A 24,958-nucleotide genomic window follows, 5' to 3' on the forward strand; every position below is an offset into this window, starting at 1 on the left:
ATAAGGCAGTTCCATTTTTAATTTTTTGAGGTAATTCCATACTGTTTTCCACAGTGGCTGCACCAGTCTGCATTCCCACCAACAGTATAAAAGGGTCCCATCTTCTCCACATCCTCACCAGCACTTGTTTTTTGTTGATTTATTGATGATTGCCATTCTGACAGATGAGAGGTGATATCTCATTGTGGTTTCAATTGCATTTTTTTGACGATTAGTGATGTTTAGCATCTTTTCATATGTCTATTTGCCACCTGTATGTCCTCTTCGGAGAAGCATCTACTCAGTTCCTTTGCCCATTTTTTAATTGGATTGTTTGTTTATTTGCTGTTGAGTTTTATAAGTTCTTTATAAATTTTGGTTATTAACCCCTTATCAGAGGTATCACTGAATTTGTTCAGTGTAACCCATTCAGTGGGTTATAGCAGGATACAGGATATCCAAAAATTAGTTGCATTTTATATGCCAATAATGAACTATCAGAAAGAGAAATTAACAATCCCATTCACAAATGTTTCAAAAAGAATAAAATACCTAGGAATAAATTTAACCAAGAATGTAAAAGACCTGTACTTGGAAAATTATAAAATACCAAGGAAATAAATTGAAGAACATGTAAATAGGTGGAAGCACATACCATATTCATGGATAAGAAGAATTAACGTCATAAAAATGTTCATACTACCCAAAACATAGATTCAATGCAATTTCTATCAAGGTACCAATATGTATTTCACAGACCTAGAAGAAATATTCCAAAAATTTATGCAGAACCACAAAAGACCCTGAATAGCAACAGCAATCTTGAGAAAAAAGAACAAAGTTGGAGGAATCACGCTACCTAATATTAAACTATACTATAAGGCCATAGTAATCAAAATAGCATGGTACTGGCATAAACCTAGACACATATATTAGTGGAGAAAAGAGCTCAGAAAAAAAGAAAAAAAACCCACACCTTTAGAGTCAGTTGACAGAAAAGGCAAGCATATACAATGGGCTAAAGATACTTTATTCAATTAATGGCACTGGGAAAATTAGATACGTGCAGAAAAATGAAACTAGACCACCTTCTTTTGCCACACACAAGAATAAATTCAAAATGGATTAAATGCTTAAATGTAAGGCTCAAAACCACAAAAATCCTACAGGAAAACATAGGCAGTAAAATCTTGAACATTGCTCTTAGCAATATTTTTCTGATATTTCTCTGGCAAGGGAAACAAAAGGAAAAATAAATGAAACTACATCAAACTACAAAGTTTGTGCACAGCAAAGGAAACCAACAAAATGGGATAGCCTTCTTTCGTTAGAGCCTGGAAAATGGTGCAGGAAGATTTGAGTCCATTTGCAGCATTATGTCAGGGGAAGAAATGAGGGAGACAGACAGAGGAGGCCAAAGCTCTAAAAGCTGAAGTCAGAAGTGGGTGCTGTCTTCTTCCAAGTGCCCACCACAGCAGTGGCCACGTGTGGTTCATCCCAGATGCCCCTCAGACCCCACAGAGCAGTGCCAGCCCGCCCAATCATTCTCTGCGCTCCTTAAGCGTTTTCGTCTCTGTGAGGTTCAAGGACTCATGGGTATTTTGGAAATTTTAGAAATCATGTGTGTTGTCTTCTCAGAACAATGCAGGTGGGGAGAGTAGTGGGTTAACCTCCCTCGCCTGAGCAACCCAGTTCCTCATCTACGCAACCCCCACCCCTTATCTGCACAGGCCCGCCCCTCGCCAGAACAGGCCCGCCCCTTATCTGCACAGACACGCCCCTCGCCAGCACGGGCCCGCCCCTTATCTGCACAGGCACGCCCCTCGCCAGCACGGGCCCGCCCCTTATCTGCACAGGCACGCCCCTCACTAACAGGCGCCCGCCCTTCAGCCGCCTTTTCTTCGCCAGCCTGTGAGAGAGGGCGGCGCTCCAGGCGCCGACCAATGCGGTCGTGGCCGGCCCTGGCGTCGGGATTAAGTAGTAGGTCGCAGCGCTGACCCCACGCTGGTCACGAGCCATGTGGCGTTGCATCGGGCATTTACCGGGCGCAGTGCGGCGGCGGAACTGCGGGTGAGACGCGGGAGGAAGGAAGGAAGGAAGGAAGGAAGGAGGGGAGGTGGAGAAGAGGGGCGGCGAGGGCCCTGGGTAGCTGGCGGGCGGCGGACGCGAGCCTGGCGGCGGGGACGGGGCGGGAGGCTTCAGGGTCTTGTTCGGGCAGGAGGTGCCACACCACAACTTTCTACTCTGGGGACTCGCTCGCCCTTATACCCTAGCCTGGGACTTTTGTACCCCGAGACCGTTCTTCTGGGGCTCCTGTACCCTGCGATCTCTTGTTTGGGGCTCCAGGGCTCCTAGATTTCCGCTCATGGGGTTACCAGACTCCCAGATCCCCTCCCTCGGGGCTCTCGGATCCCAAGATCTCTCGCCTGGGGCTTCTGTATCCCAGGACCCTTTGTCTGTGCCTCCGGTACCCTGAAGCCCCTCTCCTGGGGTTCCCGCATCTCGAGACTCCCCTTCTATGGCTCTCACATCCCAAGACCCCTCTCTTGGGTCTCTCTAACCCCGAGACCACTTTCCTGGGGCTCTAGTGCCCTGAGACCCCTCACCGGCGGCTCCTGGACTTCTAGACCCCTCGAGTGACTGGAGCTCTCATACCCCGAGATTCCTTGCTGTGGACGTCAGTACCCTTAGACTCCTCATCTGGGGCTCCTGAACTCCAAGAACCAGGACCCCAGCTTGAAAACCGTTTCGGGGTCTGGCTGACAGACGCTCTTAGCCCCTCCTGATTGGGGGTGCAGCTCCCTCCTATGGCCTCCCCTACCCAGTCAAGGCCAGGCCCAGGGAATTGTTCTGTGACCCCCTTTCTCTCTGGGACCTCAGAGTGAGATTGTCAAGGCTTTAGAAGTGGAGGTGGTCATTGATGTGGATTTTAATAATGTGATAAAAGTAGCTGGTGGTTTATGGGTCTCATTAATATGTCCCCCCCCCCTTTTTTTGTGGGTGGAGAGTCCTTAAGAGACCTGAGGCTTCCACAGGAAGTACTTGGATTGAAGCTGCTATGTTTTAATAAAATTGTAGCCTCCAGGATTTGAACTTCTTAAAATGACTATAGTTATGGAAAAAGATTACATTTAGTTTTCATCCGTGAACGACTGTCATGTCCTATGAGCTTGTAAAGTGTAATGTTTTACTTACTTTAAAAAAGCAAAGTTTAGTTTCATGGGAATTCACAAAACCTTGTTTCATTTAAGGTGCTGTTAGCCCAGGAAGGGTGTGTGTGTTGGGGTGCCCGCATAGTGCTGGAGCGTCATTCATCTGGGTAGGCAGTTACCAGAAAGTGGTATGGGGAGGAGAGTCCATGCTGCCCCCGACTATTCATACACTTGGCTGTTTTACTTTTCAGGGTTGAGTTCTTGATGATAAGTCACCTCTTAAAATATCCCACAGCTCTAGAATTTGCTTAATCAATAGGGAAAATGTTGGTCGATTATAGCAATCTCCATAATATTGTCTGATATCGACTGTTTCTTTTCTGTACATATCTTTAAAAGAAAAATTTTTGTGAGATATGTTAATTAGAAAATCGTCTAAAACATGTAATAGAGCTGAGAGAAGTTTTATTTAAATACAAGTTGTGTTACCATTACCCAGTTTAAGATGACCCCTAGTCGGTCATAATTCTCCTTACCTCTTAGATGTACTCTCTCTCCTGGTTTACAGAAATTACTTCCTTGCTTTCCTTTATAGTTTTACCATGTATATACATTCCTACAAGACAGTGTCACCTGTTTGGAATAACACTGTTTATCCTTTGTATTATTGATTCATTGATTGATTGATTGATTCAGCATTACCTTACCCACACTTTTGTTACATGTAGTTGTAGCCCATTTATTCTTATAGCTGAATTTATTGATTGAATAGTGTCTGTTGGTAGACTCTTAGGAATGGTGTTGGCCTGGTTGTATATGTGTGCCAGTGCTCCGCTACTGGTTTCCGGGACATCTACAGGTTTCCCCCACGGTCCTGAAGTAGAACATTCCTGTGAAACCTTTCCTAAGCCATAATGTCATAAAGCAAAAAGGAATTTTTGAGCAGTCTTAACCCCCAAAATAACCCATCAAATCATACCACTTAACGCGTAAAGCCCAAAATAACACTAACATATAGTCAAAGCCAGAATGCACAGAATAAGTTGAGATACAGTATAGATGTTCACCGACCGGGCTCAAAGCCCTGGTGGCTTGATGCTGAGATGCTGAGTGTGGTCCCCGCGGAAGGAGCTTGGTGGAGGCCCCCTCCCCGCTCTCTGGGAGCACGCTGCCTCTGTAATGGCTCCTGAGAAACAAACGCAGGATGCTACTTCTGATTTTAGCCTTTTTTTAAAAAATAAAAGTGAAAATCCCTTCAGGATTTCTTTTGTTTAGTGAAACATACTAACGTAGGTCTCCTCTAAAGTGAAGTGGCAGAAGGCAGTCTTTGAAAAGCGTGGGATACTTGTATGTCAGGGTGAGTGAACTGCTACCTAAGTAATGCCAAGTGCTGTTCCACAGTCACTGTGCCAGTTTCACTCCCAGTAGCTGTGTGAGCTTCTGGTAACACTAGAGTCCTTAATTTTCACCATTTATTAGGTGAGTTTTGGACCTTCACTGTAGTTTGAGTTTACTGAGATACTGTGATGGAAAAGTCCATTTTGACAAGTTTTTTAAATACAACTAAGGGAAATTGGTGCCATAATTTTTTTATAGGTTATTCATGAACCTGTACAAATAAAGGTTTTCAATGTTTAATTATTAGCTGATGCTATGAAGCTTTAGCTGAGTTTAGATAAAAGTTTACTCAAATTGAAAAAACTGCTAGAAATCAGTTTTCTGGAATGTCGTTGGAAGATGCAAGGTTTACTTTTTCTCGGAATTGTCGTTATTACATGACAGTATTTTTCTTACGTTGCTGAACCATGTGAGCCCATTTTCCTGCGAATCCTCTAACTTCGATGACTCTCTGTAAATGTAGCAGTGCCAGCCTCAGAGCATGGAGGTGGAGAAGTACCAAGGCCTGTGAGAGGGCGCTGCAGTACGAAGTTGGAGAGAAGATCCATGGATTCACCGTGAGCCAGGTAAGGGCTGCTCTGACTTCTTCAGTGAGAGACTGTGAGGACCTTTGGAGTGGATCCCTGATCTGTTTTCATCTTTGTGTCCTGGGCCCTGGCTCCCTTCTGCTTCACTGTAGCTGCTCAAGTGAGTGGAGTTTGCAAATGAAAGGACTTCCTAAGTACAAGTGCCCAGTCCTTCCTCTGAACTCCTTCGGATGTTAGAAATCAAACTTATCAATGTTTCTATGCCCTGACATCTGACCGTTCACAGTGAGTGTGATATGTAAAGACTCTGGGTGCCCCACATCCATTCCGGTCAGCTTTTACCATCAAATGAGTTTGCTGCAAAGTTACACAAAAACTTGCTGGTTTTGAGCCATTTGGGCTTCTGAACTATGGAAAAGAGAGTGTGGTCCTATATTTACTTAAGTTTGTGTTAAAATGGATTTTGATTTTGTTCTTGCCTTGTTTAAACTTTCACATTGTTTTTTCTTTAATGCAATGATTGAGAAATCTGTGCTTCACGTAACTGCCTGGCTGTTGGCTTCCTGCTGTGCTTTACGCACTGACACATACAGAGGCAAGCAGCTCACATCCTACAGGACTCCTGCTGTCGTACAGGGATAGTGAGATGAACTTCATGGTGGAAGTACAGGGGGAGCGAAAGGAAGACAGGAGGAGAGGGTGGCTGCTCCCTGGCAGATAGGGAAGGTTCCTGGAGAAGGAGGTGTTTACAGAGAAGGCGGCAATTACGTTCAGAAGGATAGTCACCATCTCTCTCTAAGGCATCATAGGCAGAGCTGGGGGGCTGCTTCAAGGCAGGGTCCTAGGAGGGTGAGCCCTGACAGGGTGAGCCCCAGCGGCCATGCCAAGGGATCGGATCTCTAATACAGTATGGTGATGAGCGCCTTACTTGGAGGAGTGGATTCTTTTATTTTTCAAGGGTTTTTTTTTTTTCCAGTTTTGTTGAGAAATAATGGATATCCATCACTGTATAAATTTAAGGCATACAACATGATGGTTGGATTTATATGCGTTATGAAATGATTGTAACAATAGGTTCAGCTAACTTCCATCTTCTATTATTCAAGTTTTATGGAAACTGTGATAAACCATGATCATCTTTATCTGAGAAATAGTTACCATGAAAGTTGTTATGGGGCAGATATCTCACTGTACTACTGATTTTAACACATTGATCATCTCTTATAAAGTATAGTAAGTTCTGAGATAGAAGTAATTTAATAGCTATAAATTACAACTCAGCAACCCCTGCCCTCCGGGTTCTAAGCTCTGCCCCCCAGTAGCTTGCCATAGTCAGTGTGGACAAGCTACTGTCATGCCCTCTGAAAAGCGGGGATGATAGCAGTGTGGTTGTCACAGTGACACAGCAGGTGTTGTGACTGAAGGAGAGAGGCCCTAGCACAGTACTGAGGCTGTGGAGATTGATGTGAAAGCTGACACAGAAAGAGATGGCCGCCTTTGAGGAGAGAGTGCTCCTTTTTACTGGATCATCCTGGACTTCGCCACTAGGAACAAGTAACTGGTGATATTCCCAGCTCAGCACTGGGAACTTTTCCTGAATCAGATGAGACCGAGCATAGTCCCCCAAGCATCCTAGCTGCCTCAGGCTAAGGCCCATTTGAACATTTACCTCTTGGGAGTGTTCTTGCTGGGGTTCTTGGTTTCCCCAAGATAGAAATTGAGAGGAACCCCCAGAGAAATTTCCAGACAAATTTTATTAAGCTTATGCTCAAGCACAAAGAAGGTAGCACACAAGAAAGGAAGGTCCTCTGAACTGGTTCTGCGGCTGGCTCTGTTTGGCTGCTTTTTTAAACTGAGGACAGAGAGGGCTTGCATGAAAAGGCTGACTTTTTGGGAAAAGAGGCTGACTTGTAAAATTTTCCAGTTAGGACTTCTTCCTTTTATCAGGTTGCTTGGTAGCTATCTCCATGTCTGCACTGTAGGGGCGAATTACTCATTAACACCACCCTAGGAAGGTTGTGTAGAGGTCAAACCTTGATCAACTGGGCATGTGCCTCAGTAGTTTAAGCAGGCGAGTTAGAAGGGAGATAAAATCAGCTACCTCTGAGATTTGAGTAGGGAATGGAGGGATGGAGACATTTTTGTAGTCAGCTTATCCCAAATTACTTCTGACCACCTGATTTTAACTCAGATTCTGAGCCACCTGGTATATTCTATTCCTGGACCCAAGTCCCTATGCTGTCTCATTTTGACATCCCAAGTGAAAGCCCTCATTCCTCAGGTGGCCTGGTGTGACAGCAAGCGTCTGAGTCTTGGAAAAGTGGCTCTTGCTTAGTGTTCTCATTTTTAACAGGGGTGAGAACGTCTCCCCTCACCGGCTGACCGTGAACTGTTTAGAAAATGCCTAGCAAATACTAAACATTCTAAAAAGGAAAGGTGTGTATTATTGTCAGCCTAGCTCTTACTTTCCTCATTCGTGAGATTCAGGGTTTGGACAAGGTGGTCCCTGATGTGCCTTCAGCGCCCACGTGCCAGTGTTCCGGTATTGTCCTGGTTTAAGGCAGGTCAGCCAGCTCAGAGGATTTAACGTAACCATTCTGAAAGCCTTTCCAATAGAGTTTAGTTTCATGTTCCTGTTGTTGATTCAGGTCACATCTGTCCCTGAACTGTTCCTGACTGCTGTGAAGCTCAGCCATGATGGCACAGGAGCAAAATACTTGCACCTGGCCCGAGAAGACACAAATAACCTGTTCAGGTGAGTGGCACTCTGAGAGCACATTCTTCCCTTTTTTCCTTAGAGCAGCACCACAGTTTAAAGTAATGGTACTGACACTGCCCTGAAAATACAAGGAAAAGATTAAGTGCATTTACATTCTCAGATATGTAAAGTTTACAGTTGCAGTCAGTGGTTCTATATACTGTAGTTGACAGACATTTTCATGAGAGATTACCATGTTAAAACAATGAATTCCAGTGATCGAGGTAATGGCACATTTAGAGACTGTTGGATGGCGTGAGCTAACATGCCCCTCCGTGGCTCTTTCCTGGCTGTAGCGTGCAGTTTCGCACCACCCCCATGGACAGTACCGGGGTCCCGCACGTTCTTGAGCATACAGTCCTGTGTGGCTCGCAGAAATACCCATGCAGAGACCCTTTCTTCAAAATGTTGAACAGGTCGCTGTCCACTTTTATGAACGCCTTCACAGGTAAGACCGACATTCTGGCCCGGAACTGCGGTTGGGTCTGTTTTTAAGATGAAGGGGAGTAGTCGGGCCCTGGAGATAAGAATAAACTTACCATTCTCAGGTCTAGTTGAAAGATGTTAGAAATTTAACCCTTTAGGAAAGCTGCATCATGATTAGATTATAAAAACTGGAGTTTTGGGAAAAAGGCATCCAAGGTTTTTCTGGAAAAGGTCAGAACAGTGTTTTTTGTGGAACATAGCTGTAAACTTTAGCCTTTGTACCAGTATGTTATGTTGACAGTCATGATGTCAGAGTTTTAATTTGGGGAAATAGAGTAAATAGGCTGATGGCGTGCACAGAAGTGCTACTAACAAGCGCAGTTAAAGTGCAAAGAAACTGGGTTCCCTCACAGACAGGCCACCTTTCTAGGCCTGTGAAGTAGTAATTGGTGCTGGACCAATGGTTCCTATGGAAATCTGATGTTTTAAAATCTTCCCTTTCTTTTGCACTCAGCTAGTGACTATACTATGTACCCGTTTTCCACACAAAACCCCAAGGACTTCCAGAACCTCCTGTCTGTGTATTTGGATGCGGCCTTTTTTCCATGTTTGCGAGAACTTGATTTCTGGTATGTAATGACTAATTGATTGTAGCCTTTAGTATTAGAGGCACTATCGTTGTATAATTAATTATTCATCCTTTTTTAGGCAGGAGGGATGGCGACTGGAACACGAGAACCCGAGTGACCCCCGAACAGCCTTGGTCTTCAAAGGGGTTGTCTTCAACGAGATGAAGGGAGCGTTGGTGAGTTTTTTCCTTTTTATGTTGTGTTAATATCTTACTCTGTAAAATACTGAAATATAAGTAGGTTTGGAAGATAGTTGACATTCTTTGATGTCATTTAATATTCTCATGGTATGGGACTTACTAAATTAGCGGGGAGCCAGGCTCCTGGTCATCCCAGAACCCGCTCTTCTAAGAGCAGTTCTAACTGCGTTCTGGGGACCCTGAGTATGATCCGCGGGGGTCTGTGAGAGAACTGTCTTCATGGCCGTACCAAGACGTCCTTCCCACCCTCGTTCCTGCTGAGCACGCAGTGGGGTTTCACGCACATCATGTTACGTGGTGTGTGATGTCAGCACAGAAGCAGAGAAGCCAGCTGTGTTCTATGAAGCCCAACGTTAAAAGAGATTCATAAAATATATAAAACAGTGTCAACTTCCTCAATAACTTTTTTTCGTTACGAAAAGTATTTTTTAAAAACATACAGGTTAACACGTTAGTTTAAGTTAATGAATGAATAAGTAGTTTTGCAGAGTTTTCAGTTTTAATTTCTAATATAGAAAAATTATACACACACCCCTACAAGATCAAGAAACCCACATCACCAGAAGCTCTTTGGGGAGCTCATTAATGTTGGGGAACAGGAAGGTCTAGGCCAGACAGTTTGAGCACCTCCGTCCTGGGCCTTGTCCTCCCAGCCCCCTGACTTTGGGGACCTGCCCCTTTCCAGCCACTCCTGCAGCTGGCAGCTATTTCCCACCTTCTGTCCTCGGCTTAGGCATCATTTCTTCCCAGCATCTTAAAACTCAAATTAGCATGACTGTTTTCCCTCTGGATGCTCGTGGGACCACACCTCCCGCACAGCCTGTGGGCAGAGGGAGCGTAGGACATCTGTCCTGCGGCCCCCGCTTGTGCATTTGTTCACTACCCAGTGCATATTGCAAAGTGGATGTGCCTCCTCTTCTGAGAGAACCAGTTCCTACATCCCACACACAGATCTTGAGTGAACTGAGTGCTAACAGTATCCGTGTGGATGCCCTTGCTTACCGTTGGGATGGTTTTACTTGCAAGGTGTTAAAAGTATATGCTCCCAGAATGTGATTAACTTACTGTGCTGTAATAATGTGTGTTATGTTACATATATGTATATTTTTTTAACTTGAAGACAGACAATGAGAGGATATTCTCACAGCACCTTCAGAACCGACTCCTTCCTGACCACACGTATGCGGTGATCTCTGGCGGTGACCCGTTGTGCATCCCAGACCTCACATGGGAGCAGCTGAAACAATTCCACGCTACACATTATCACCCCAGTAATGCCAGGTGGTGTTTTGTTTTTAAAGTTTGATGCTGGGTTGATTAGGGCTTGACTTGTTTGCATATTCTTCCACTAAATGATAAGCTTCTCACATTTAGCAAGGAGATGTTTGCTTAAGAACCATGTGAATTTAGACAAGCTTCTTCACTTCATAGATTGCCTGTCTAATTTCCTTGGGCGCTCAGTCTAAAAGTGTGAAGTGACCACTCCTCCACCCCAGCACGGTGGTGACTCCACCTCCTGGAGGAGGGCCCGGGCCCCATCCTCTCACAGGGCCCCGTGACAGTGGCCTGGGAAGCTTTCTGCCCAGTCCCAGCAGTGCTCCAGGGATGGCGGCTGCAGGTATATTAAACCTTGCGTACTTACTATCTGATAAATGGCTTGTGTTAGAGAACACTAAAAATAAAACACTAACGTAAAGCCAGTTCGCAAGATTAAGTGTAAAAAATTTAAATTTTAATTAGGAAAATTTTCATTCATACAAAAAAGTAGAGACTAGAATAATGATTTTTCATACATTTATCACATGGATACCTCCTTTACCAACATAATTTAAAGGAAATTACAGACATGAGGGTTTACCCCCAATACATGGATGTGTGACCCTAGAATATAAGGTTATTATCTTACATAAGATTAATACCATTTTCATATTTAAGAAAATGAAAAAACTTGCTTAAAGCCATCTACTGCTTATCTCAAATTCAGACTTTCCAGTTGTTCCCCAAATTTGTGGTCTCTGTGAGGCCCACACATTGCCTTTTGTCAGTGTCTCTTAAGAGCCCTTTCATGTAGGACAGGGTCCTGCTTTGTTTTCACTGAAATAGAAGAGAGTAGGCAGCTTGCATCTGGATTTTGTCACCTTCTAGGGTGCACGATTGCCAATCTGTAGCATTGGTGGACGTGTTCCTGTGTTTCCTAAAAGCTGGACTCGGCTCCAAAGACTTGGTTCACATTCACTGGTGATGCCTGCATACCTGCCGCATCAGTCTTAGACCTGCTTACCCTAGTGGGGAAGCTGCAGCTGGTTTGCAGGTTCCTACATTGATGGGGACCCCTCCACTGTAAAGTTGTTTCCTAAGAGCCCCAGGCCAGTAATCAGGTAGTCCTTTAATAGATTTAAAATAAAGAGCAATTGTTGCCAAATTTACATTTAATTAATTCATTCTGTACAACTTGTGTTCTGTTTGAATCACCTGTCTTATAAAAAGAGCAAAAGCTTCTGTTCTGTGGACTTTGAGTTCCTTATCACCTGTTCATGGTTCTCATACTCATTCATGATTGTTGCCTGGAGCAGTCCCTTCAGTGGAGTTTGCAAAGATTTCTAAAGAATTCTTCTATGTATATTAGCTGGGCTTCTGCAAAGAAGAGCTTCCCCCGGAGGCAGGGCTGTGGGTTGCCCTGAGGGTAGGATTCTGATGGGAAAGGCAGGGTGCCTGCTTCCCTTGGCTCTCCAGTTTTGGGAGAACATGGTGGCAGTCGCTCCTCCAATGACAATATGCTTTTCTTTTTAGCTTTGTTTGGTTTATTTTATTTTTAATATCATTAGGACCTCATACACATATTTGGAATTCCTATATTTTGATGTATGTATCTGAGGTGAGAGACCAATTGATTTTTTGAATTTATTTTTCTATGCTCACATTGTCCCAGCTGTGGCCCAAGGGAGCTCCCTTAGGCTCATCCTGCCTTTCTGACAGTTTTTAGTCTTCGGTAGCTTCTTTATTTTCTGTCTCCCCACCCAAAATCCAGGCTCCTTTTGCTGCAGATGTGCAGGTAGTCCTTTCCCAAGGTGCTCTATGACTAACAGGGACAAGCAGTGACAGGCCAGTGTGTGCACGGCATCAGGGCGGCCACCGCTACTGGGCATCATTTTCTAAACCTTTCCATGGACATTTTCTAAGGATCTTTAAGATACTCATTCCCAAAATTTTAGCCATAGCTCAGACAACATTATATCAGAGAAGATCAACTCTGTCATTGTCACCTTTTTCCCCTGGATGAACAAATGCAATGATTTCAAAACACATGTAACCTGAAATTTATGACCTAAAATAGAACTTTGTGACATTCTTTATCTTTCAGTCTTAGATGGATTATTGTGTTGCTGTAGCCAAGGTCACAAAGCAGCTTACCATGAAATTTATTTGTGACTTATAGCAGCTTTATAATAGATTTAAAATAAAGAGCAATTATTGCCAATTTACATGTAATTAAATTCATTCTGTACAACTTGTGTTCTGTTTGAATCACCTATCTTATAAAAAGAGCAAAAACTTCTGTTTGGTGTTTATAGTTAAACTAAGTAGAAAACAAATGTATTCCTCTATAAAGTTCATTTCCACTTGAGAGTTTGCTTGTTGTCAGCCGCTGTATATATGCATACCCTCTGCTTATACAAAAAGCCATCTGTATTGATTTCTATTTTTTTGAACTAAAATAGACTAATATGTTCTGTCAAATTCTTAGGTTCTTCACTTACGGTAATTTCCCACTAGAACAGCATCTGAAACAAATTCATGAAGAGGCCCTGAGTAAATTTCAGAAAATTGAGCCAAGCACCGCAGTCCCAGCTCAGAAGCCTTGGGATAAGCCGGTGAGTGCCTGCCCAGAGGATACTCCGTGTTTTACCAACCCGTTAATAGATGGATATGAGGACTCCAACTGTGTGTTAATAACAGGATTTCAAATGTGGTTGTGAGTTCTGCTGTATCTGTAAGATATTCTCAAGCCTAAGGATGGTTATTGTTTGAAAAGAAAGTTAATTTAGTGAAAAACATTCCTTAGACCATTTTATTCCCCTAGATAATCTGTACTAGTTTAAACCCCTTCGTCCATACGCTGTGCCTACTTCACGCATTGTGTGGTTTTACAGAGGGAGTTTCAGATCACCTGCGCCCCCGACTCCCTGGCCTCAAGTTCCTCTAAACAAACAACCGTCAGTGTCAGCTTCCTCTTACCTGAGTAAGTATCCCTGTGAGAGTGGGAGAAATGCAGGTGAGCAGGGCTGGAGTGAGTTCTCCGTCAGGTATGAATGGGCAGGTGTTTAGGATTCAGGGTTCTAGCTGGTGATGGACGTCAGCAGAGTTTTTAACATCTGGGGTAGTATGAGGGGAAATCGCTTTGGGTGGTCATTCCAAAGAAAAGTAACTTACTTCCTCATTGCATTATAAAGCTCATTCCTAGAAAAAAGTTGGCTCTGAACAGCAGTTGGTACCATTGGGGTCACAGGTGCCTCTGAGTGTGAGCGCAGCACTGTGAAGGCTGCCTCAGAAAAATATGTGGCATACACAACTCCATGTAATTGTCGAGACCTGGACACCTGGAGGGTGTGTGTTGGGGGGACAGGAAGAAGCCCTGTCTCGCTCCATCCAGGAGGGCCGTCTGCCCTCAGAAGCTACACGGCTGAGGGCGTTGCACCATCTCTGCACTGTTTCTTATCTGCTGCGCAGTGTGACAGTGCGGTTAGAACTGAAGTCATAGGTCAGAGTGCTGGCACCCTCTCCTGCCGTAGCATTTGATGCGCAGTTAAACTGACTCTATGGCCTGGAATTCCCAAGAAAGCCCCAGCGTATAAAAGCGTTCAAAAAAATAAAAACTCTTTCGCTGATGTAACTATTAAAATAGAAGTCGAAATGCAAGAATTTCTAGTAGAACTTCAGCTTCTTTGGAAATAAGTGTCAATGTAGTAGTGATTTTAATAATTTCAAAAACATTTATAAAGGATATTGGTTTTCTCTTTTTCTTGCACCCCTTGACTGACCCCCTTTAAATGAAGCATCACTGACACATTTGAAGCCTTCACATTAAATCTTCTGTGTTCACTCTTGATCGGTGGGCCCAACTCGCCCTTCTACAAAGCCTTAATTGAATCTGGACTTGGCACAGACTTTTCTCCTGACGTTGGGTAAGTTTTATTGTCCGATTGGGTGAGTTGTTCACCACTGGGGGCAGTTCTGACATTTGACAATGTCTGGACACACTTTTGTCTGTCAGGACTAGAGCGAGGGTTACTGCCATCTCGTGGGTGGGGCCAGGGAGGTAGGATGCTTCACATCCCACAGCAACAGGATGGCGCCTTCCTGCCCCAGCACAGACCTGTGCATCGGCGTATGGTTTTAATAGCAGTTACTTATGTCCCCTGCAGGGGGGATTTGGAAAAAACAGCTAGTTAAAGAACGCAGAATGGCACACTGCTATCTGTTTTAAAAGTCAGGTCATTAAATATTCTTTGAAATCTTAAACTTTTGTAAAACTGAGCAGTTTCCTGTTTTTAGATTTAATTTGTCATAGCTCTGAAGTTTTAAGTTGTAGGGAGTTTAGAAATGTTAAAAAGGTGTGATGTCAGTGTAACCACTCATGTCTGAGAAGCAAGTATATGAGGATACTTTCATTAGCTTTGCCCTGGAGGACTTGGGAGTTCAGTGTTATTAGCTCTGGCCTGCAGCGTATTTGATCTGTAAATGAAGCACAAGGTAAGGTAGTGATGGAATCCATGTGGACTCTAATGCATGATCAACTTTCCTGTTCTAGATACAATGGCTACACGAGGGAGGCCTACTTCAGCGTGGGCCTGCAGGGGATCGCAGAAAAGGACATTCAGACAGTCCAAGACATAATTGACAGGACGATTGATGATGTCATCACGTATGTATGGCCTTTTGCACCAATTCGCTTGCCTTATCAGTACCTGAATACTTTAGCAAGGAGCTAGGCCTTCTCCATTGCGTAGTCATCTCTATATAATAAAACATGTATTTCTTTACAGTTGCTTTAAATATTATCTCTGCTCCCTTGCTGCAAAAACATTTATTGTAGTACTTTAGTCCATTTTATTACTAAATAATATTGTGTGCTTGAATATACCACATTGTTTATCCCTCATCACTTGATAGACATTTGGGTTGTTTCCACTGTTTTTGGAGGCTAGGATGAATAATGCTGCTGTAAACATTTATGTACAAGTTTTTGTGTGGAGACATGTTCTCTTTTCTCTTGGCTAGATAACCCAGATAACCCAGAGCGAAATTTCTGCATAATGTGGTACTGCTATATGAGGGGCGACCCCCCCGCCCCCCGCAAAAAAAGGAATTTATTTATAAAAAGTTGTGCATTTATTCTTACATGTTTAAACTTCAGTCACCTTTAAAGTACTCTCCATTTTATGTAATACACCTATTAAGATGTTTCTCCCACTCCTCAAAATACTTTTCGGACATGTCGATTTTGATGCCTTTATGGGCCTCTCCTGCTTTTTGTTTCACATCTTCCACATCAGCAAAATGTTTCCCTTTGAGGACTTTTTTCAGCTCGGGAAACATAAAAGTTGCTCAGGGCAAGATCAGGTGAACATGGAGGGTGGGGCACGGGGGTCATGCTGTTTTTTGGTCAAAAACTGCTGAACACTTAGCACGGTGTGGGCAGATGTGCTCGTAAGTCATCCACCATGAAAGGGGCAAATGTGTTGAAAGAGTCTTCAAAAACATTTCACCGAAACTGAACACAGCTTCTCACAACACCAGCTGGTAAATTGGAGGGTTCCTAGTTCACTTACCTAGTACGGTAGGCTTGTACTGCAAGGGGCCCGCCCTCCAGAAGATAATTAGGTTTTGGGGGGGTTCCCCCTATGTTTAATTTTTAGAGGAAATTTCTTAGCAAACTGTTTTGCAATGTGACTACACCATATTAAACCCCACCCAAAATGTATGAGAGCTCCAAATTGTCTAACCTTTAGGACAGTCAAGTCCTTATGGATCTAATTTTTTGGTTCAGCATTGTTATACCCATCCTGGTGGATGTGAAGTTCTGATTTGCATTTACCCAGTGATTAATGATCTTGAGCATTGTTTCATGTGCTTATTGGCCACTGTGTATCTTTGAAATAATGTACATTCATATTCCTCATCCATTTTTAAATTGGGTAATTTGTTTTTTTAGAGTAAATATTTCAGTTGTAAAAGTTATTTAAATATTTGGGATTCAAGGCCCTTATCAGATACAGGTTTGCAAATATTTTCTCCCATTATATTGTTTGTTTGGTTTTTTTGCTTTCTTGATTGTGTCCTTTGAAACACAAAAGGTTTTACTTTTGATGTTGTCCAATTTACCTGTTTTTTTCGTTAGTTACTTGTGCTTTTAGTGTCACTTAAAACCATTGCCTAACACAGGATTATGAAAAATTACTCCAATGTTTTCTTCTGAGAATTTTGAAGTTCTTTTTTTTTTAAATTAAATTTATTGGAGTGATACTGGTTAATAACATTATATAAATGTCAAGTGTACACATCCATAATATGTCATCTGTATATTATGTTGTGTGCTCACCACCCAAAGTTTAGCCTCCTCTCAAATGGGGACCATATTTGGCCCCATTTATCCCATTCATCCTCCCCTCCACCTACCTGCCCCTCTGGTAACCATTACACTGCTACCTGTGTCTGTAAGTTTGTTCACTTGTTTTCTGTTTTCTCTCCCACATGTGAGTGAGATCATGTGGTTCTTGTCCTTCTCTATCGGACTTATTCTGCTTAGCAATATACTCTTCAAGATCCATCCATGTCACAAACGTCAATATTTCATCTTTGCTTATGGCTGAGCAGCATTCCATTGTATATATGTCCCACGTCTTTATCCTATCAACCATCAAAGGACACTTTGGTTATTTCCGTGCCTTGGACACTGTGAATAACGCTGCAGTGAACATAAAGGTACATATATCCTTATGAATAAATGTTTCCACATTTTTCAGGTAGATACCTAGAAGAGGTATTGCTCACTTGGTAGCTCTATTCTTAAAATTTTTGAGCAACCTCCAAACTGTTTTCCTTGAGTCTGTACAAATTTACATGTCTTCCAGCAATGCACGAGGGTTCCCTTTTCTCCACATCCTTTCTAACACTTGTTATTCTCTTGTTAAGGATAGCTCTTCTGACAGGTGTGAGGTGGTACCTCATTGTGGTTTTGATTTGTGTTTCCCTTCTAGCTAGTGAAGTTGAACATCTTTTCATATGTCTGTTGGTTATTTGTATGTCTTCTTGGGAAAAGTGTCTGATCAGGTCCTCTGCCCATTTCTTAAATTGGACTGTTTGGGTTTTTTGTCTGTGTATTTGTGGAGTTGTATGAGTTATATGGAGTTCTTTGTATATTTTGGATATTAGCCCTATATTGAAGGTTTGCAAATATCTTCTCCTATTTGATTGGATACATTTTTGATTTGTTGATGGTTTCTTGATGTACAGAAGCTTTTTAGTTTGAGGTAGTCTCATTCATTTATTTTTGCTTTTCCCTCCCTGCCTTGGGGTCAAGTTCATAAAATCCTCTCTGAGAGCAAGGTCCATAAGTTTAGTGTCTGTGTTTTCTTCTATGTACTTTATTGTTTCAGGTCTTATATTTAGGTCTTTAATCCATTTTGAGTTAATTTATGTGCATGGTGTCAGATAGCAGTCTAGTTTCATTCTTTTGCATTGTGGCAGTCCTATTTTCCCACCACTATTTACTGGAGAGGATTTTCTTTCTCTGTTGTTAAATGTTTGGCTCCTTTGTCAAAAATTAGTTGCCCATATACATGTGGGTTTATTTCTGGGCTCTCAATTCTGTTCCATTGGGCTGTATGTCTATTTTTCTGTCCGTACCATATTGTTTTGATTATAGGAGCTTTGTAGTAAAAAAACATTTATTTCTTTTCAATGTCTTTGTTTTTAATATTTCTTTAGGAAAGGATTTGAGGATGAGCGAATTGAAGCTTTACTTCATAAAATTGAAATACAAATGAAGCATCAGTCTGCCAGCTTTGGACTCGCCCTGACATCTGTGTGTAATTTCTCAGCCATCTTATTTCTTTTATTTTGGTTACCTTTGAAATTAGTGGTTTTTAAAAATAGAGGGTGGGGCAAAAGTAGGTTTACAGTTATGAGTACACACAACACAGAGCTTATACTTACATTATTATTTATTGTATTATTTTCCATATGAACAACTGTAAACCTACTTTTTGTCCACCCTATTCCTTTAAAGTTATGCTGTTTTGCAGCTGATACAATTTACTTTTAATTGAGTTTCATATTATTTTGTCTTTTTACTAGGTTGCTTAATTGGCTTTTTGGTATCTTATAGTTGTATGTAAATTAGATTTATACAGAATACTTTAATTTGTTAGTAATTATGTTCTAAAAGTAATTTTTATACTTTTTTAGGAACAAAAAGGTTTAAAATGAGTTTAGCTTTTCTTTTTAATGAAAGAATGACTTTTCATTATAATTAGTCATGTGTGGTATTTTTAAACATAGAAACAGATTTTAATAAAATGTCATGTTGGTGATATTTAGTGAGCCGATGTAGAGTTCATTGTGTAATGTGCTTTGAGGATTTAAAATTCTCTGTTGCAGTACATAGCTTCCTGCTGGAACCACGATGGGGACCCCGTGGAGCTCCTGAAGCTGGGAAGTCAGGTGGCTCAGTTCAGGCAGTGCCTTAAGGAAAAGCCACAGTTTTTGCAAGAAAAAGTAAAACAGTATTTTAAGGTAAGAAAATTGGAGAATATACGCCTATAATTTTGAAGTTGAATTTTATAATGAAAGGAACATTAGGAATATAATCTATGTTATGTAAGTCAATTTCTGTTAGTGAATAGGGGACATGATTTCTTCATTATTAATTAATAATTTAAATGCCCTTATTAACTTAAAAATTTGGTTTTCCAGATTCACATGTGAGTTGGCTTTGGTTTATGACTGTATGTGTATTATTTTTTATGTATGAGTATTTGCGTGTGTATGTATTCGCAAAACACCTGCACATATTTTTGTTCTGTTTTGTTAATAGAACATATAGAATATGAGAACAAGTCACCTACATGTGTGAATATTCTGGTTATTTTTGTAAGGATGTTTTTGATGCTTGTTCCTTGTTTCTGTAGATTTCTGGGCATTTGTACTTGGTGTATGTTCCCTCTTAGATAGGCATCAATATGGTAGAACTTCTATAAGACCTTTACCATGGCAGGCGGTGGGGTAGGGCTGCTGTCTGTCATGAAGGGTGACTGTTGTATTCAATGCCATTGTTTTGGACATCAGGCATGATTTGATCATTTGACTTGCAATCTCTCTAAGTTATGTTATTTTTCATAACACTTTTGTTGTACTAATTCACCCACCTCTTTGTAGTATTACACATGAATATTTTGTATGTGAGTGTTTTTGGTTGTGAAATAAATAAGGGAAGCACATTAAGTCACCTAACATGTGTACGTTAGGTCCACATCTATTTTGTCCTCATAATTTATAGTATACTGAGTGAAGATTTAGCCTTTGAGAGGTTAAGAGTATAATGAGGACTAGATAAAAATAAAATTGTTTTCTATATTATCTTCAATCTAAACTGAAGTAAAAAAATGTATATTAAAAAGTACATTTTTTTGCACAACTAACGTGTGAAGAAAATGTTGAGTACTGATGCATTTATGGTTACAAAATCATAAAAATGATGCTAATAACAGGAATAACAACATGTATGAATTATGCAGTTTCTACGTAGCAAGTATGAGTGTAAGAATTGTATCTGGCTCACATGCTTTCTGCAGGGCAGCCTTTGGGGTGAGTTCTGTTGTCGTCACTGTTTGAAATGGAAGGTGGGACTCAAGACCGAGAGCACACAGGCAAAGAGAAGCTGATCGGGATGTCAGGCTTTAAAAACATCTTGTTTTAATTTGGCTTTTTCGTTTGCTGTGGTTGTTGCAGAATAATCAGCATAAGTTGATTTTGTCAATGAAACCAGATGACAAGTATTCCGAGAAACAAGCACAAATGGAAAATGAAAAACTGAGGCAAAAGGTCAGCGCCCTTTCCCTGGAGGACAAGCAGCAGATCTATGACAAAGGTCAGGCACTCAGTTTTGTTTCCAGTCATTCCCTACCCTTTGCTTAACCCTGGTGAACTTCTTACTGAGGAAATAGTTGCAGGAAAGTCTTACTTCAACCAACAAATATATTTTGGGCATCTGCCAAGTTCTGCGTTGGGTGCAATGGGTTCAGCCCCAGTAGGATGGACCTTATTCTCAGAAAGGTCACCCTATAGTTGGGCAGGAACAGCAAGAGTAGTGGAAATGAGGCAGCTTTAGAAGGTATACTCACTTACTAAATTTTAAATGTACTTCTATTTATTAGGTGCTGTAATGCACCACTAACGTGTGTGTTGTGTCGCAGTGCGTAGTAAACTGCCCCCTAGCACTGGGGACTGTGTGAGCTGTGAGATAAGAGGTGGGTCTCGTCTCAGTGCTGGGAGAGGCGTGAGCTGTGGTGAAGCCACACTCGGGTCTGTGTGGTGCAGGCGCAGGGACGACGGAAGTTCGTAGGATTTCTTACGGCACTGAACATAAACTTCCTGTGAGGCCCAGTAGTCCTACTCTTGTTTACCCAGGAGAAGTGAAAGAGTATGTCCACGCAAAACTGGAGACAACTCACATCTCCACCAACATGCTTTGTCCACAAAAAACTCCTTGGCCATAAAGTGGAACAAAATATGGATACACTCATTGTTGATAAATCTCAAAAGCCTTGGCAAAGGGAAATTGGCCAGGCACAAAGAATTCCTACTGAGGGAGTCCATTTATGTGAAACCCTACAAATGGCAAAGGGACAGTGACAGAAGGCAAGTGCGGTCTGAGTGGGGACAGGGAGTTTCCCGTAGAGAACCAAGAGGGGACTTCCTGGGATGCTAGAAATACTCTGAATCATGACATGGCACTTCCATTACTTTATACATTTGTCAAAGCTTATTGAATTACATCTTTAAAGCCATGAATTTCAACATACATAAATTATGTATTAATGAAGTTTTATTAAAATAAGCATATAATACACACACAAATACACACCCTTTCATTTTGATCAAGCTCAGTTTGAGGTGATTTAACTAGCAAAGGCAAAATTAGTGCCAACCTGCAACCTGTTATTCTTTATCTCTGAATTCTTTCGACATACTGTTATTTTAGATCTGCCCATAAATTCAACATGCCATTTGAATAATAAACACAAACTTTTGTTGTGTGAGTGCTAGTTGATAAATTTCATCTTTCATTCTTCTGATTTTTATTTGTTTTTTAATCGAGATGTATTTGACATACTAATTTTGGGTGTACACATAATGGTCTGAGGTACGTATGCACTGCAATGGCCACCACATTAAGTCTCGGTAACATTTGCCACCACACGTGGTTTTTCCTTGTGATGGGAAATTTGAAGATTGACTCACTTAGTAACTTTAAAATATGCAATATAGTATCATTAGTATTTTTTCTGTCCTCTCCCAAGGCATCCTTACTGATTTTAGAGCGAGGGGAAGGGAGGGAGATGGGGAAGGAGAGAAGCATCAGTGTGAGAGAGAAGTATCGATTGGTTGCCTCTTATACATGCCCTGACCGAGACCAAACCTGCAACCTAGGCCTGTTCTCTGACCAGGAATCGGACCCATGACCTTCTTGGTTTACCAATCGACACTCCAACCAAGTGAGCCACACTGGCCACGGCTGCAATGTAGTATTATTAACTATAATCACCATGCTGTGCATTACGTCCCCATGACATTTATTTTATAACTGGAAATTTGTACCTTTGACCCCTTTAACTCATATTTTCCACCTCTCATCCCTTCCTCTGGCAACCACCAATCTGTTCTATCTATGAGCTTGATATTCTTTGTTTCTTTTGCTTCTATTTTTTGACTCCACATATAAGTGAGATCATATGGTGTTTGTTGTTCTTTAACATTTCATTTAGAATAATGCCCTTGGTTCATCCATGTTGTCACAAATGACAAGGATTTCTTTTTTTTATGGGTGAATGATATTCCATAATGTATATATGCCACCTTTTCATTAACAATTTAAAAATATTTTTTAATTTATCTTTCAATTACAGTTGACATTCCATACTACATTAGTTTTAGGTGTCCAACACAATCGTTGGACATTTATATACCTTTCAAAGTGATCCCCTGATGAGTCTAGTAACCACTGGACACCATACATAGTTCATATAGTATTATTGACTACATTCCCTGTGCAGTACTTTACATCTCAGTGACCATTTTTATAACTGGCAATTGGTTCTACTTAAGTCCTTTCACCTTTTTCTTCCAGTCTCCAAACCCCCCTTCTATCACGCAACAAACTTTCTCTGGATCTAAGATTTTGTTTATATTTCATTTATTTATTTTGCTTTTTAAGATGAATATAGAAGTAAAGTATGGTATTAGTCTTTCTCTGACTTATTTCACTTAGCATAATATCCTCTAGGTCCATTTACGTTGCTAACAAATGGCACCTTCCATTCTTTGTTACGGCCAAGTAATATTCCATTGTATATATGTACCACATCTTTATCCATTCATCCATTGATGGATGCTTAGGTTGCTTCCATACCTTGGCTATTGTAAATAATGCTGCAGTAAATATAGGGGTGCATATATCTTTTCAAAGTAGTGTTTTTATTGTCTACAAATGAATATCCAGTAGTAGAATTGCCGGATCATATGATAGTTCTGCTTTTAATTTTTGAGGAACTTCCATACTGTTTTCCACAGCAACTGCACCAATTTACAGTCCCACCACAGTGCAGGAGACATCCTTACCAGCACTATTTTCTGTCTTTGTTTTTTTTTCCCCCCTCATAGTAGCCATCCTAATGGGTATAATGTGGTATCTCATTTCTTTAATTTGCAGTTCCCCAATGATTAGTGATCTTGTGCATCTTTTCATGTGTCTAATGGCTCTCTGTATGTCCTCTTTAGAAAAAGATCTGTCAAGTCCTCTGCCCATTTTTTCATCAGATTTTTTTACATGAATTCTTTCTTTCTATATCTTTTTATATTTTGGATGTAAAACTCTTAACAAATACACGATTTGCAAATATTTTCTCCCATTCCATAGGCTGCTTTTTCATTTAATTGATGGGGTGTTTTTGCTATGCAGGTTTTTAGTTTGATAGTCTCACATATCTTCCACTGATTGTTTGTTTTAATTTTGCTATTTCTGTAGAAGATGTTTTTTAAAAATTAAATTTATTGTGGTAACATTGGTTAAAAGCATAAATTTCAGATGTGCACCATTATAATTCCATGTCTGTGTACTCTATTTGTATTCATCGCCAAATGTCTAGTTTCCATTTGTTACCTTAAACTGGGTGGGTAAATTTTCCTATGGAAAAAGACATGCAGGTTATGATTTAATAATAATACAAAAATAAACTTTCTTATACTCACAATTGTAAACCTACTTTTGCCCACCCCTGTACTTGACCCTTTGCTCACTTTGTCCTGCCCTCACCCCTTCTCTCTTTCCCTTTTACCCATCATTCTGTTATCTGTGTCCATGACTGTCTTTTTGGGTTTTTTTGTTAGATTGTCGCTTTCTTGTTTTATATTCCACATATGAGTGAGATCATTCTCAGTCTAACTTATTTCACTTAGCATAGTACTCTCCAGATCCATCCATGTCATCACAAATGACAATTAAATTGGTGCAGCCATTGTGAGAAATAGTACAGAGATTCCTTAAAAGATTAAGAGTAGGTCTGTCATGTGATCTAGCAGTTCATCTTCTGAATATTTACCCAAAGAAAGTGAAAACACTAGTTCACACAGATATGTGCACGCCTATATTGACTACTGCATTATTTACAATGGCCAAGATATGGAAACAACCATTCTTACTTGAAGCCATTTGTTCAGGAGACAATTCCACGCCTAAGCCACAGGACAGACGCTCCCCAAATGGCCCGAGTCCTGGCCTGGCCATGGGGGTGTGTGCCGTTTTAAGGAAGCAGTTACTCCAGTCCCCATCCGTGTGTAAATAAATGGGAGCCCGTATTACAAAAGCGTGCTTTTATTTTACAGATCACTGCAGAGTTCATCAAATAGGAAACAGTGCTAGTGCACTTAGTGGTTATTTCATCTCATTAAGTCTTACATGTGTACTTCAGTGTGAGGAATCAAAGTCCAATCTATAGATAAGCACCAAGGAAAAATGGGAATGGGAGATTAATTAATTAAAAACTCTAAATAACCTTCCAGTTTGGGGTATCTATGTGTAACATATTACGTACTGTGAAGGGGCATAGGCCCTGCTGTTGGAGGGAGTTCACCGGATGAGAGAATAAGATGAGGCCAGAGGTTTCTCCGCATTCAGAGAGGAGCAGTGGGTATTTCAAAGGATGAAGGAGCTGGGTCCTTGAATGGTTGCCAGGACTGGAGAGGCAAAGAGTCAAGAGACCTCAACTTTTTCAGGCCAAGTGCACATAATTAGAGATCATCTGAGGGGCAACGGGTCAGGAGACCTGGTTCATTGGGGTGTGGGTGACAACCAGGTGAGGAGGAACTTGAACGTCCAAGAGGTTTGAGTGTGAGGTGCGTGGAGCCCTGTCCTCCGTGTGCCATGGGATGAGCTGGGAACGGAGCCGTGGAGGTGGGGTGTGGGTCAGCCTATGCTTGGACCTGGTACCCAACTTCTGCAGGGCCTGTAATAAGCTGCCCGGAAGCCCATCTCCGTCTAAGGAGCCAGTGTCATGGTCTCGGGCTCTAAGGGAACTTCGGGGAGGCAGACACACCAGGGGATCAGTTATCT

General features: G+C 41.5%; 1 protein-coding gene across 2 annotated transcripts in view; it reads left to right on the forward strand.

Moving 5' to 3' along the window:
• The first annotated feature begins 1,898 nt into the window (after positions 1–1,898).
• PITRM1 (pitrilysin metallopeptidase 1) overlaps positions 1,899–24,958 on the forward strand; it is a 33,926-nt gene continuing 10,866 nt past the window's right edge. Inside the window, exons 1-14 of one of the 2 annotated variants that reach the window (XM_054591581.1) lie at positions 1,899–2,049; positions 4,993–5,095; positions 7,705–7,811; positions 8,111–8,262; positions 8,755–8,869; positions 8,949–9,045; positions 10,190–10,350; positions 12,815–12,941; positions 13,221–13,309; positions 14,124–14,252; positions 14,879–14,992; positions 18,058–18,154; positions 18,730–18,864; positions 20,080–20,218. In XM_054591581.1, coding sequence (XP_054447556.1) covers positions 1,997–2,049; positions 4,993–5,095; positions 7,705–7,811; positions 8,111–8,262; positions 8,755–8,869; positions 8,949–9,045; positions 10,190–10,350; positions 12,815–12,941; positions 13,221–13,309; positions 14,124–14,252; positions 14,879–14,992; positions 18,058–18,154; positions 18,730–18,864; positions 20,080–20,218 — 1,618 coding nt within the window. In that variant the 5' untranslated portion in view covers positions 1,899–1,996. The remainder of the gene's footprint in view (positions 2,050–4,992; positions 5,096–7,704; positions 7,812–8,110; positions 8,263–8,754; positions 8,870–8,948; positions 9,046–10,189; positions 10,351–12,814; positions 12,942–13,220; positions 13,310–14,123; positions 14,253–14,878; positions 14,993–18,057; positions 18,155–18,729; positions 18,865–20,079; positions 20,219–24,958) is intronic. The other variant, XM_054591582.1, reaches the window with a different exon arrangement.

Source organism: Pteronotus mesoamericanus, unplaced genomic scaffold, assembly GCF_021234165.1.
Source record: "Pteronotus mesoamericanus isolate MK-2021 breed Mesoamerican mustached bat unplaced genomic scaffold, CSHL_Meso_final scaffold_232, whole genome shotgun sequence".
NCBI classification, from domain to species: Eukaryota; Metazoa; Chordata; class Mammalia; order Chiroptera; family Mormoopidae; genus Pteronotus; species Pteronotus mesoamericanus.